The following is a 14,355-nucleotide window of genomic DNA, read 5'->3' on the forward strand; positions in this document are numbered from 1 at the left end:
CCTGAGCAATGTATTTCCCACTCTGTCAGCAGAGGCCCACCTGTCCTGTCCAGATAGGTTTCTGACACCTCCCAGTTGTCACCTCTTGCCCCCCAGCTGTCCCATATCCCCCTTCTAGCCATCCCTCATCTGTCCCCCAACCCTCAGTTGCTCCCCCAACACCACCTGTCCCCTCATTCTCAGCTGTCCCCATCCCCCAGATATATCTTCATTGACAGCTATCTCCCCTGCCCCCACTGTCCCCCAACCCCCAGCTGAAACTCCACCCTGGCTGTGATCTTGCCCGTCAAATATATCCAGCAACACCCCTTCCCAATTTCCCCATCCCAATCCTTCCCCCATTACTATACTCAACTCCAAAGCCTCAGGGACCCCTCTACCCCTCTAAGCCCCCAATTTCCTCATCCCTTCTGATTCACCACCAAGTCCTGGGGTCTGTACCCTGGGAATCTGCTCAGGACCTCCTGAGTCATCCAATAACAGTTGTCTTCTGAGTTCTCCACCCCAGAGGTCCTCCCCTGTCACTCTTCAGGCAATGAGAGCCCTGCCCAGGGCCAGCCAAGGGGGAATACCAGCCCCCAAGTATGATTGCCCTCCAGAACCCCAGCGCCTTCCCTGTGTACCCAGAGGTTCACATCAGTGCAAGCACTGAGTGGGCACATGCCATGCACAAGGCCCTGGGGACAGGAGATGACAAAGACCCAGCCCAGCCCTTCCCCCAGCCCAGTGGGGAAGGAGACAGAAAACACTGTAGCTCACTGACCCACGTGCATCATGGGAGAGACCTGATCAACTGTGCTAGGAGGAGTCTGGGAAGGCTTCCCTGGGGAAGTGACACTGGAGTTAGACTGAAGGCTGAACAAGTAGGCAGGCATCCGGGAAGTGAGAAGGGTGGGAGGGATGTTCTCGGCTGAAGGTACAGCACGTGCAAAGGTAGAGAGGTGTGAAAGGGCCCAGCAGGTTCTGGGATCAGCACTGGTCAGGTGAGGCTGGATCATAAGGCGGACAGGGAGGAGTGGGCTCAGGGGAGGAGGCATAAACATGAAGCTGTCAGGGAATGCGGGGGCGGGGCCACGCAGGGCCTTGTCTGCCACGTTAGGTTTGTGTTTTATCCCCCAGGTGCTGATAAGCCTTGAGCTTAGGGCAAGTGAGTGGCAGCGTTCTGTGTCTGCCTGAGAGAGGTCACTCAGATCACGGGGTACAAGAAGCATTGGACGGCTGATGGCAAAACGGAGACCAAGGAGGGGGCTACTGAACAGTCCAAGCAAGAAACGATGGGGCTGGAGAGAAGGGGCCATAGATTCAGCAAAACCTTCTTCAGTGGCCACTGAGTGCCGGCCCATCCACTCCCCATGGTGTCCAGCCGCACTAAAGGTACACTTGTAGACCAGCATGGTCCACAGAATCGTTCGCCACGATGGAAACGCTCTCCACTTGCACTGACTGACCAGCATGAGAGTCACTAGCAACATGCAACTCTTGAGAACTCGAAATCTGGCTGGTGAGACTGAGGGACTAAATTTTTATCTTAGTGAATTTTAACTAATTTAAATCTGTTAGCCACATGTGCGTAAACAGCCACCATATTAGAAAGAGCAGGAAGAGAACATTTCCATCATTTTACAAAGTCTGTTGGATAACACAGCTTTAGAGTGACGAACCACAGAGAAACAGAATCACTGGGGCCTCCTCCAGAGGGTCCTGGCATTGGGGTCTGAAGGGAGATCAGGAGGCAAGCCCCAGGGCAGGCGGTGTCACAGGCTGAGCTGGCACAGCACCAATCCCTGGTCCACAGTTGGGCACAGTCACCAGGACACTCCCTACCCAAACATACACACCCCTTTCCTAGAGACACAGAAACCCAAACCTACAGGGCACCCCACAGCCAAACTCACAAACACCTGGGTACCCCATCGCTGGATACACAGGTGCCCCACAGCCAGGCACAGAGGCACCTGGACAGCCACACATCTGGGCACGACACAGGCACACTTCCGCGCTTGAACACCCATTACCCTGAGGACTCCCAGACAACTGGATACACCCACCTCCAGATCCAGAGACACTGGGATATTCTTATGTTGGTGCATCCTGATCCTCCCACATCCTGGTACTGGGACACCCACACCCAGATCCTGAGACACCACCCACTCCAGGAATTTGAAAGTTTGATACCCAGACACCCCAGCATCAGGCTCCTTAGGGATCAAAGCAGCTGCTCACCTCCCTACTCTGCACTCAGATCTTTCCACACAGGGTAACCAGACAGCTACATGCCCTGAGAAGCCACCCATATGTCCTGGGCCCCAGGCTACAATCATACACTCACAACAATACACATTCACAAACTCCACTCTGACAGCCCAGATGTCAGGATCACACCTGCGCACACCTCAGCCAGCCTCCCCCAACCCCGCCTGCAGGGGTCACCACAGGGAGCAGCTCATCTCCCTTCCTGGGCTCACAGGAGACCAGGACAGAGGCTGTGACCCCACCTGCCCATCCCAGGATGTGGGGCAGAGGGCTGAGGGAGAGTCCATTCTTCTGCTGCAGGGCCCTCCCCACTTCTCCCGACGCTCAGACTGACGGTTGGGACTCGATGCCTCTCACCAACTGCCGAGCCTCCAGCACAAAGGGCTGAGACCAGGGGCCAGAGAGGCCCTGCCAGCAGCTGGGGTGCAAGGGCAGGGGGAGTGGAGAAGGGGGGTTGATTGGAAGACAGTGGCTGGGGGGAGGGGCCAGCAGGCAGAGAGACCTGCTCCCTTCAGTCTCGGCCAGAGAGTTGACCTCCCCAGCTCACGGCTCCCAGATGACACTCTGCGTGGCCTTTTCACAGACAACACCATCCCCCAGCAGAATTTTCCAGATTCCTGGAGGGAAACCTAGTTCTTTAATCTCTACTTTCAGTGGAGTCAGTGCGCCCCCATCTGGCATCTCCAGCTCAGAACTTGACCCACTGGACATCACTCATTCTTTCACGCGGGACGTATTTATGCAGCAGGAGTGGGCCAGGCCTCGTACCTGGCACTAAGGATCCAGACATGAACTAAATACCTAGTCCCCACCTCCACAGAGCTCACGGTCTGTAAGGGAAAAAGGACCAATAAACTGTAATTACAATAATTACAGTGCTATGGGAAAATCCAATCAATGCTCACCCTCCCTTCTTGGGCTAGAAGAGGAAGTAAACAAGGAAGGCTTCACAGAGGAGACGATGTCTAAGCTGTCTAGCTGAAACCTGAAGGAGGAGCAGGGGATCACCCGCCAAAAAGGTGGAGTTAGAGAGTTCTAGGGAGAAAACACAGCTTGTGCAAAGGCCCAGAGAAGAGACGGCAGGCAGTGGGCATTTAGAGAGTATTGGTAAGTGGGTTAGACTGGCCAGAGCATAAGATGCAAGGGACAAGTGGCACAAAACCAGATGGGGCTGGACAGGCAGGCAAGGGCTAGAGGGCTGAGGGGGAGGGACTTAACCCTGGAGGCAGTGGGGAGCAATTGGGAGCCTTAAAAGGGTTTCAAACTGGGGTTTCAAACATGTTTTGGGAAGATCCCTGGCACCACAGAGGGATGGATGGAGGAAAGAGGCTGGAGCCTTCCTGCATGTGAAAGATGACGGGATGGAGAGAAGGGGATAGATGAGAGAGCTCCTGAGAGGGTATAAGGGCAGGATGCATCAGAATGCAGAGAGAGGAGCAGCTTGGAGGAGGGAAGAGGGGCTGAAGAAGGGGGGAGGGCACAAGGCATCCCCAGCAACTCTAGCTTCTCAGCCATGCGTGAAAAGCCACCCCACTCCCTGACCTAGCTTAGCTGACGAAAGTGTGGAAGGATGGCGGCATGCCTGGAGCAAGCAGAGTATCCACCCTGGATTTTCCCTGACACCAGAGCTGGGCAGGAGGCCGCCCAGGAGCTCAGCACCCCCAACTCTGGCCACTCTCATGTCTTCCTGCTGAGTCCTTCCCCCACCCCCAGGGAGAAGGGCCAGCTGCCCAGACAAGCCTTTATTGCCCAACCTGAAACCACTGGGCAGCCTCTCCCTCATTCCTGCTGTCCACAACTCCAGCAACCAAAAGGACAAAATGAGCTAGAACACAGCGGAATAAATTACTGCCAGATTTGCACGGCTCAGACACATCACCACCCACCCTTTGGAGGAGGGGGACTCAGGATGTATTCAGGGAGCTGGGCTGACTCTATCAGCTTGGGGGCAAGGAGAGATCACACCCCCTTCTACTAAGGGCTTCTGAACTAGGCTCTAACAGTAATAGCTACAGGTGCCAGGAGCCATAGAAGTGAAGCAACTTGCCCAAGGTCACAAGGACAGCGAGTGATGGAAGCAGACTTGAACCCAGGTCCCCCTGGCTTCAAATCACAGCCACCGGGGCTCTGTAGCAGTCCTCAAAACCGTCTTTTGTTCCCTGGCACTCACAGATAGAACCTTACTTTACAATCTACCAAGTACCATACACCTTTATTATGAAGCCCATGGAACAGATGGGAAACTGAGACCCCGAGAGTGGAAGCAACTTGCTAAAGGTCTCACTCCCAAATCTCAGGTCTTGACACTCCCCCCTGTTGGCAGAAGCTGGGGCACTTGAGGTTCCCGGGATCAAGGCGATGGTGATAGGGATGGGGGAGCATGTAGTACCCCTCAGTTTGATCTCAGGGTGGGGGAGGGGGCAAAGTTGCTGAGGAACAGGAGGAGGGGCTGGGGAAGGATAAGGAGGGAGGTCGGTCGCTTTGGGGGTCCTCTCAGGCACCAAGGGGTCAAAACTAAAGCTGTGCGTGATGGCCCCAGGGCCAGCCCCAGTTCAGAGTCAGTGGAAGGAGCAGCCACAGCTGCCGGCGGAGCTCCGCCCGAGAGAGGCCGGCAAGGGGCGGTGAGGGCAGCGAACACGACCCCGGAGGGCAGTTCTCGGAAGCCAGTTCTTGGAGGCCGGCGGCCCGAAGTGACCCTGCGTGTGACTAGGCTCGGATACTGGTCCGGGGCATCTCTCCGTTACTCCCGGGGCGTCTCCCCGTTACTCGGCGCTCCAGGTACCAGGCTGCAGCCGCCCAACCGGTGGGGGTGCAAGGCTGAGGCTGCCCGGGAGGAGACCAACCACCCCAGCCCCAAGGCAGGCGTCGGGTGCAACTCCGTTGGAGAGGGACACAGACCGGGATCCCAGGCCTCAGAGGGATGGAGGCTTGGCCGGGGGGGTAGGGGGAGGGGGTGGACAGACACACCGACACACACATAGCCGACACACACACAGCCAACACACAGTACACAGCACACACGGATATACAGACACAGTTCTGAATATACATGTTCAGAAACGCGATCACACGTACAACTACACAGACACACACACACACACACACCAAAAGGCGCCAGACTCCAAAACACACCCAGAGACAGCGCGGTCACCCAGCAGACAGAAGCACTTAAACACACGCTCACACACGTACACGCTCGCACACATACGGCCGTCCCGGCCGACCAGGAGGCCGCACAAAGTTGCGGAGTCGATGGAGGGAGTGTCCCGGGAGACCGTGGCGTCCTCGGCGCCTCCCGAGCGCAACGGGAGGGGGCGCCGTCCCGCGGCCCAGAGCCAGGCCGGGCCCCGGGCGCGGACGTCGCAGCCCCGCCCGGACTCAGCCCCCGCCCGGCCGCCCCCGGTGCGGCCGCGGCCCGGCCCCCGCAGGAGCGCCCCGAGGCCCGGCCCCTCCCGCCCCGCGGCCCCTCGCGTCCGCCTCCCGCGCCTGGCCCTCCCCGCCACCGGCCCGGGCGCCCCGCAGCCCCGGCGCCGCCTCGGATCCGCCGCCCGCCAGCGCCGCGCTGAACTTGCGAAACAACAAACAGCCCGACATGTCGGAGTCGGCGGCCGCCGGGCCCCCATCCCTCCCTCTGGAGCCTCAGGCCGGGCCCGACCCGGGAGGGGAGGGGAGGGGAGGGGGCGCCGCCGCGACAACTTGTTCCGGGCCCGCGCGCCACACACGCACACCCATGGGACACACACATATATATACACACACACACACATCCTGCCACCGCCCCCTTGGGTGGCTCCGGGCCCGGGACACACACTCAGCCACGGCCCAGGAGCGCACCACACTCGCAACATTCCTGGACACGCAGCCAGTACGCACGGACACACTCACATCCGCTCCAGACACGCTCCTACACACGCATTCCCGGCACACTTGGCATTCACTCGGACCCACGCAGCCCCCGGAGGCGCACACCACCAACCCCAGACACTCCCACACGTACACATCGCGCACACGGCACACGGACACACACGTTCCGGACCCGTTCCCACGCCTTCACACACATACACGGCTCCCACAAGCACACACACTGCACACGCGTTCCCCGCTCCACGCGCGGTCAGAATCCACAGAGCACCCCTGGCCACACGCAGAACACAAACACGCAACCCCTTCTCGTGCACACAACAAGCAGCACTCCGGGCTAGGGCACACAAAATGCCAACAAATGCAACACATCAGCCGATACAACTCCTGCCACACAACCGAACTCAGATGCACATACAACAGACACACAAACCCACTTGACCTCAAATACACTACACACTGGCAGGCACACAAGACACTCGGCGCACACCCCCTGCCTCGATGCATACAACATTCACCCCAACATACTCGTGGACACAACACACACAGAACCTTTCCTTGCACACATAACTCACGGACACACAACATTCGCAGGCACACAACACCCTGAACATACGATCGTACATCCAACACTCAGACATACAGGGAGCAGGCTCGTAATGCCCGGTCACCCAACACTCCCACTTTCTTCCGAGCTACGCCACGGGCCCCGGGGGCTCCACGGGGCAAGCTGGGTCCGACCGACGCGCACTTACCTGCCGGAGTCTCGGTCTCGGGCGCGCAGAGCTGGAAGGTGAGCGCCAGGACGAGAGCCTGGGCACGGGCCATGGTGCGCCGCCGCCTGCCCCGGGGCCCGGCGCGGGGGGCGCCGCCGCCGGAGCCCGAGCCGAGCCCGAGGCGAGCCAGAGCCGGAGAGAAGCGGCGCGGCGCGGAGCGGGACTGGCGCCGAGTCCAGAGCGGGAGCCCAAGCAAGCGGGGAGCTGACGTCAGGCCGGGCAGCGCGTTCCTCGGTCTCGCGGCGCCCCCTGCTGGCAGCCACGCGCGCCGCTGCCGGGCCTAGTTGCTCGCTCCCCTGTCGTGCCCCTCCCCCACTCCTGAACCCCACCCCCACCCCCACCCCCACACCTGGAGATCCCGGGCTGGGACTGGACGCCCATCAGCCTCTGTGCCCATGTGGCACTGTCATTCTTGGTAAGCAGGCCCACGTCTCTGCTCACTGCCCACACCTAGTTCCCACGAAGCTCTCTGGGACAGAGACCCAGGGACACCCCGCCTCCCTGTTCCATCCAATGCTTGAAACCTCTCTACCTAGGTCCCTTCAAATTGCATCCATACCATACCCTCCAAGGACAGGGCCCTGTCAAGAGTGGGTGGTTGGGTCTTTGGAAATGCTAGCTTTTAGAATTGTTCATAGTATTCCTTTATCATCCTTGAAATATCCATCGGATCTGTAGTGATGTCCTCCTTTTCATTTCTGATGTTAGTAACTGGCGTCCTCGCTCTTCCTTTCTTAGTCTGGCTAGACACTCATCGATTTATTGATCTTTGCAAAGAACCAGCTTTTGGTGTGGTTGATTTTTCTCTATTGATTTCCTATTTTCCATTTCACTGATTCCAGCTTTAGTTTTTATTATTTTTGCTTTCTTTGGGTTTAATTTGTTCTTCTTTTTCTAGTTTCCTAAGGCAGAAGTTTAGATGGTTGATTTTAGATCTTTCTTTTTTTCTCATATATGCATTTAGTGCTATAAATTTCCCTCTAAGCACTGTTTTTGCTTCATCCCACACATTTTGATAAGTTTTGTTTTCATCTTCATTTAGTTTCCATTTCATTCAAAATTTTGAAATTTTTCTTGAGATTTCTCCTTTGATCCATATGTTACTTAGAAGTGTGTTATTTCACCTCCAAATATTTTGGAATTTTTCAGCTTTCTTTCTGTTATTGATTCCTAGTTTAATTCCATTTTGGTCTGAGAGCAATCATTGTAGGAGTTCTATTCTTTTAAATTTGTTAAGGTGTGTTTATGGCCTAGAAGGTGGTCTATCTTGGTGAATATTCTATTTGAGTTTGGGAAGAACATGTATTCTGCTGTTGCTGTATAAAGTAGTCTTTAGATAACCTTTATATTCAGTTGATTGATGGTGTTGTAGAGTTCAACCATGTCCTTACTGATTTTCTGCCTGGTGAATTTGTTCATTTCTGACAGAGGGGTGTTGAAGTCTCCAACTGTAATGGTGGATTCAGCTATTTTTCCGTGCAATGCTGGCTTTTAAAAAGTTCTTCCTCTTCATGCCGTGAAATCTGCCTCCCTTGCTGACTCTCATTGGTTCTAGTCTATTCCCTGGCTACACGGGGTAAGTCTATTTGGGCCTCTACCCAGGATAAGCCCTTGTACAATTATCAGAAACTAGTCGTCCCTGGCGAGTCACCTTCTAAGTGCTTTACCCACATGGACTCATTTAATCCTCACCACTGTTATTCCCATTACACAGTTGACAAAACTGAGGTACACAGAGAGAAAGTGACTTTTCCAAGATGATGCATCATATGTGGCAGCGCCAAGATTTGAAACAAGGTCATCTGGCTTGAACTGAATAGGAGCTGAGATCTGTCTTCCATTTGAAACAAATCAACAAACACTGAATACTGATTCATTTGTTCAATAATTGCTCTAAGCCAAAGTGGAGATACAAAACAGACAAAAACCCCTTCCCTTATGAAGCTTATATTCCAGTGGAAAGACAAGAACAATAAACAACTAAAAAAAGCAAATTCTCTGGTATACGAGACAGTAATATACTAGAGAAGCCGGGGAGAAAAACGGTGGGGGTAGAGGGGGTCATCACAGGTTTAAACAGAGTACCTACTATATGACATATTCATTATGTGTCTGCACCTCTAGCACATGAGCTCTAAGGCAAGGACTCTGTCTGATATCCCACTGCTTGGTATCTGGTATGCAGTCAGTACTCAGTAAATATTGAATGGGTGAATGAATGAATGTAGACATGGTTCTTGCCTTCACGAAGTTTGCATTTTAGAGGGAGAGAGCAATAGCAAATACGCAGAGAAGAGACAGAAAGGACCACCCAGAAAAGGAAACTCAAGAAGAAAAATCTTGTGAAAAAAAGAAACCACCAAGGATGCTGCTATTTGTGGAAGACTCTTGCAGGGGCCTCATGGCAAGAGTTTACCATTGGTCCCATTTTGGGGGATGTGGAAACTGAGGCTCAGAGCATAAGGCTCTTGTCCAAGGTCACACAGCTAGTAAATGGTGGGCCCAGGGCGCAGACCTAGACCAGACTGATTGTACACCCCTCTGCTCTTTGTGCAGGGGAAGATTACAGGACACAGACTGTGATGGAGGGGGAAAAGAGCACAAGCAACAGGTGGACAGATGAAAAGAGAACATTCTGGTCCACTTGACCACAAACTCCTACAATCCTTGAAAGAAGAGAGAAGGGGAAAGGACAGTCCGGCCTGGAGTGGCTGGCCCAAATCTAGGGAAAAGAAGGTGACACTACAGATAGGGCCAGGCCATGGGGAAACTCAGTTACTTTCAACTCATGGAATATTCATGATACCTACTGTGCCAGGCCCCATATTGGGTGCTGGTGTCATGGAGATGCACTAAACATGGCCCCACTCTTGCCTGGAGGGGGAAATGGGCACATAAATAAATAAAAGACTATGTTCTAAAGGCCATAACACCAGTCCAAAGAAAACACAAAGGCAGCCTGGGTTGTTGGGAAACAACATTAAAGAAGTAATGTCTGAACCTGGATCTTCCTGGATAGGCAAGGGAGGGGAGAGCATTTCAGGCAGAAGGAGCAGCCTTAATAAAGGCATGAGACATCAAAGTACTGGGAAAGGTGGGTATCAGGCATGGTTGGATCATAGGCTGTGCACAGTCCAACAATAGGTGATAAAGACAACATGGAAGTCAGAGTGAAAATGGTCTTGAATGCAAGGCTGGGACAACTGGACCCGTGGTCAATCAGTGGTTCTCAAACTGTACCTCTGAGGGAACCCAGGTATTCCTCAAGGTCCTGCTGTTGAATTAAAACCACAGTCATATTTTTCTAATTTGCAAGAAGTTAGATTAATTACAATGAGTAGAAATTTTGTTGTTGTTTTAAACTGTTTTTCCTCCATACATTTTCCTGAAGACATTAGAATGTGTCACAGTGTGAGAGAATGATAGAATTAGCACAGAATCATAGTTTTGTTTTGTTTACAGGTTTAATATATCAATAGTTCACGGTGTTCTACAAAGAACAGTAGCTTCTGGTTCTCCCTGAGTATGGGAAGTCACGGAAAGACTTTACGCACGGGAAAGACAAAATCTGGTCTTCTTGTTGGGGAAAAAAAATCATTCTGGAAGCCTGAGAAAAAGGACTTGGGGAGGGAGAGAGAAGAAGGGGGTCTCAGTTAGAAGAGGGCTGTTGACACAGTTCAAATAAGAGCTGATGCCCTGGACCAAAAATGAGCGCTGTCAGGATGGACTGGGGACTAAGTCCAGTCCCATGGAGGAAGGCCTGCTGGATAATTCTCCAGGCTTCCTGGATGAGCTGTCCAGGGAATTCAGAGGAAACTACTCAGTAGAGAAGATAATATCAATAGCTCAGTGTCACCTAGGGAGTCTTCCAACAGAAGTAGGACTGTGTATCACTATGAAAATAGAAGGTAGGCAAGACTGGGTGTGTGTGTGTGTGTGTGTGTGACCAAGTCTTTTCCCCACCATGGGACGCCAACTTTCTCTAGTAATAAAAATAAATGCAAACACTTTTTGAGCATGTACTATGAGCCAGTCTGGGTGTTTTACATGTGATATTTCTCATTTAATCTTTACAATAACCCCAACTAACATTTACCAAATACTTTCATGTGCCAAACATTGTGCTAAATGCTTCATATGAATAATATCTTAAAACAGCCTTGAATCAGATACTATTATTTCCTTCATTTTAAGAATAGGAATTGGAGACACAGAGAGGTCAGGTGACCTGTCCAAAATCAAATGGCTGGACAGTGGCAGAGCCAGAACTCAAAGCCAGGTTTGCCAGTACCTGCACCTTTCTTCACAATACTTTCTTTTCTTCTTCAGAGGAAAGGCTCTAAGTGGGCAAGTTTTGGGTCAATAAAATCCAATGAAATTCTTCCTTATCCTTCAAAGCACAAAGGTTCAGTATTTCTCAATGTTTGTTTCCCAGGCCACCTACATCAGAATATTCTTGAGATCTTACAATAAATGTAGATTCCTGGACCCCTCCCCAAGATTCTAATTCAGGAGGTCTGAGATGAGATCTCAGATGGTTTTTACGCATATTAAAGATTTTGAGTCACAGGACTGGCTCCAACAGCACCCCCTCCATGAGCTCCCACCCTCACCCCCATCCCAGAACACTGTCTTCTTCAGACTCCAGCAGTGTCCTCTGTCATGCCCTAATGTGCAGCTGGGGTTTTAGTTCTGCTCATATCTTCCTTCCACTAAAAATATGATGTAGCAAATTTTCTGGCTATATCTTTTTATAAAGCACTTCCATTGTCCCATTCAATCCCTTACTACCCTGTGAGCATTTTGAGAGGGCGCCCTCCTTGTGATCACTCCCTTATATCTGAGCACACTTAGCATTTTACAGTGTGCTATCCTGTCCACGACAACATTATTCCATCGTTTTATCCAATCCTTACAATAATCTTGAAGGAGGTCTATTAGCCCTATCCTACCGAGGACAAAGCTGACTCACGGTTTCTGTCACTTGCCCGAGGTGGACAAGCTAAGAAGTGGCAGATCTAGGATTTGAACCTTAATCTTCTAAAACCCCAAACCCAGTACTCTTGCCTCCACATTGGCTTACATCTACCCTCCTTCGTGTAGGGAGTAATCTTTGCCACCCTATTCTGTTAGAAGGCAGCGGAGATGAAATGAGATAATGCCTTAAAGGGCCTGACACAGTGAGCGCTCAAACGGTGAGGAGGAGAAACTGAGGTAAAGAGAGGGGAAATGTCTTCCCCAAAATCAAACACCAAATCGCAGGCTGTAGACACAGCTTTAAGGCAGTCTCAGACGGTCCTTGTTAGGAGTTCAACTCGGGCAGGCTCAGAATCTCCGCGACTCCCTTACATCCCTCTTTCGCTCCCTCGGCAGTGTCACCAAGCGCCACCCCGCGGGTCACGAAGGAAGGGGACGGCTCTTTTAAAGGATGAGGGCGTGGTCAAGCCGTGGGGCGGGGCGAGAGGCGGGGCTCAGGCGAGCGGTCGCTGGAAGATGACGTACCCGGAGCGACCGATTCTGAGTTGACTGGAGGGAGCATGTGGGTCTGCAGCGCGCTCTCTGGGGCGCCAACCCCGGCCCAGTTGAGGCGGGTGCTGCTTCTAGCTTCCCGGCACTGCGGGCCTGCCGCCGCATTCTTCTCCGCATCTGCCGAGCCCTCCCGGGTCCGGGCGCTGGTCTATGGGCATCACGGGGACCCAGCCAAGGTCGTCGAGTAAGACACGGCGCCGAAATGGGGCAGGGGGACTAGGGTTCCTGAAGGGTTTTTAAGACAGGCTGTGGCGAAGGGGGACTGGAAAGAGAGGGACAGGGCCTGAGGAGGAAGGCAGAGAATAATAGAACGGAAACTGAAGCCCAGGGCGCGTGTGGTAGCTCAGAAGGTCCGTGCTTGGAAGAAGTTGAAAACCGGAGAGGCACAGCTATAGTGGTAATAGTGGCTGACGTTTATTAATCGTGTACTGTGTGTCAGGCAATCGCTTTGTAAATGGATGCGCTCATTTAATCGTCACAGCAGCCTTCTGGGGTAGGTATTTGATTTAGCCCCATTTTGCAGATGAGAAAATAGAGGCCTAAGAGAGGTAAAATTATTTGTCCAAGGTCACAGGAGCCAGTAAGTGGCAGAATCGGAATTTTTGAACTCAAGTCTGACTAGTCTACGTGAGTTCCTACATTCTATTATATTATAGAAGGGATTTTCAGAATACTTTTACATCATGTGGACCTTCACTTCTCAGAAAGTAGGTCAGAGATCACTGTTTCCATTTCACAGATGGCAAGGACTTGTCCAAAATGATATAGCTAATAAAGATTGGAACAGAGACGGGAATCCATGGCTTCTAAGTCCTACCTCGTGTGATTTCCTCTCCACTGCGCTGTGTATGTGCCTTTAACTAGTTAAAAAGAGCTCCTGTTTTGGAAGCATACAGACCTAAGGTCAAATACAGGCTTAGCCTCTTAGTAGCTGTTTGACCTTGGACAAGTCACTCAGCCCCTCTGAGCCCTTGTTCCGTTTATGATTATGTCCTAAAATACTATTGGATCTTAATCCATGATTTTCCATATGGCTGATAAAACAGTAGGTGAGTTTTCAATGATTTTAAATCTGCACATAAGTGATTATACTCATTCAAAGGGGCTGTTGGGGTCACTAACTTGGTGCTAGGGCAAAAGCATGGGTCTAGAAATCAGAAGATCTGGGGTCAAATCCTTGCCCTCCCTGTCCTAGCTGTGTGTGTTTGGCAAGTTACTGAGGTTTTTTTAAGCCTCTGTTTCATCATCTTTAAAAATGGAGACAATATAGTCATAGTGCTAATCAGCTGCAATAAATCAAATTCTCTCCACCCGAAAGCACCTGCATACTTTCTTGCAGTCCCTTGTTTACAACTCTTTGATTCCCAGCAAATGGTTTGTTTTCCAAAGGACAGGCAAACAAGGGATTATTTTCATGATTAAAATACAGGCAAGAGTGCTCATTTCAGCAGCATATGTACTAAAATTGGAACGATACAGAGATTAGCATGATCCCTGTGCAAGGACGACATGCAAATTTGTGAAGTATTCTGTATTTTTACTTAAAAAAAATACAAGCTAGGTTTTTGATAGCTGAAGGGGTAAGCCTCAGATAATTTTATGGTCATACACTCAACCTAGCTACATCCACCATTAGAACAATTGAAAAGGATATTGAGAAGACACCTCAGTCAATAAACCTCAAATTGTATGCTGATCACAGGTAATAAATCACCTTGTCAGGGAGATAGCTCCCTGAGGACTGTGCTGTAATGGGCTGGTAAAGCTCTGATGAACATTCTTTTTCCAGGAATGCACCCCAAACGGGAACAGTGTAGTGCCTGTCTCACAGGCTCATAATTTATGCGTCTGATGCAGGACCTGCCACAAAATAGGAGCTCCAAAAATGTTAGTTGAATCTGAATCTGGCTTCTGTAACAAGTGCGCCTTTTATTGA

At 51.7% G+C, this 14,355-nt stretch overlaps 2 protein-coding genes and 1 non-coding gene across 6 annotated transcripts in view; 2 read left to right on the plus strand and 1 right to left on the minus strand.

Annotated features, from left to right (window-relative positions):
* Positions 1-6,963, minus strand: part of PTPRU (protein tyrosine phosphatase receptor type U) — a 78,623-nt gene extending 71,660 nt beyond the window's left edge. For all 4 annotated transcript variants that reach the window (XM_031464542.2, XM_031464541.2, XM_031464540.2 and 1 more), the window contains exon 1: positions 6,870-6,963. In XM_031464542.2, the coding sequence (XP_031320402.1) occupies positions 6,870-6,942 (73 nt within the window). In that variant the 5' untranslated portion in view covers positions 6,943-6,963. The remainder of the gene's footprint in view (positions 1-6,869) is intronic.
* A 5,421-nt stretch (positions 6,964-12,384) lies between these two features.
* MECR (mitochondrial trans-2-enoyl-CoA reductase) overlaps positions 12,385-14,355 on the plus strand; it is a 28,602-nt gene continuing 26,631 nt past the window's right edge. Inside the window, exon 1 of the mRNA XM_010981683.3 lies at positions 12,385-12,603. Coding sequence (XP_010979985.2) covers positions 12,428-12,603 — 176 coding nt within the window. The 5' untranslated portion in view covers positions 12,385-12,427. The remainder of the gene's footprint in view (positions 12,604-14,355) is intronic.
* On the plus strand, positions 13,855-13,958 carry LOC116157005 (U6 spliceosomal RNA). Its single transcript, XR_004140970.1, has one exon. It is a non-coding gene; the product is annotated as a U6 spliceosomal RNA (small nuclear RNA).

Source organism: Camelus dromedarius, chromosome 14, assembly GCF_036321535.1.
Source record: "Camelus dromedarius isolate mCamDro1 chromosome 14, mCamDro1.pat, whole genome shotgun sequence".
In the NCBI taxonomy this organism is placed as follows: Eukaryota; Metazoa; Chordata; class Mammalia; order Artiodactyla; family Camelidae; genus Camelus; species Camelus dromedarius.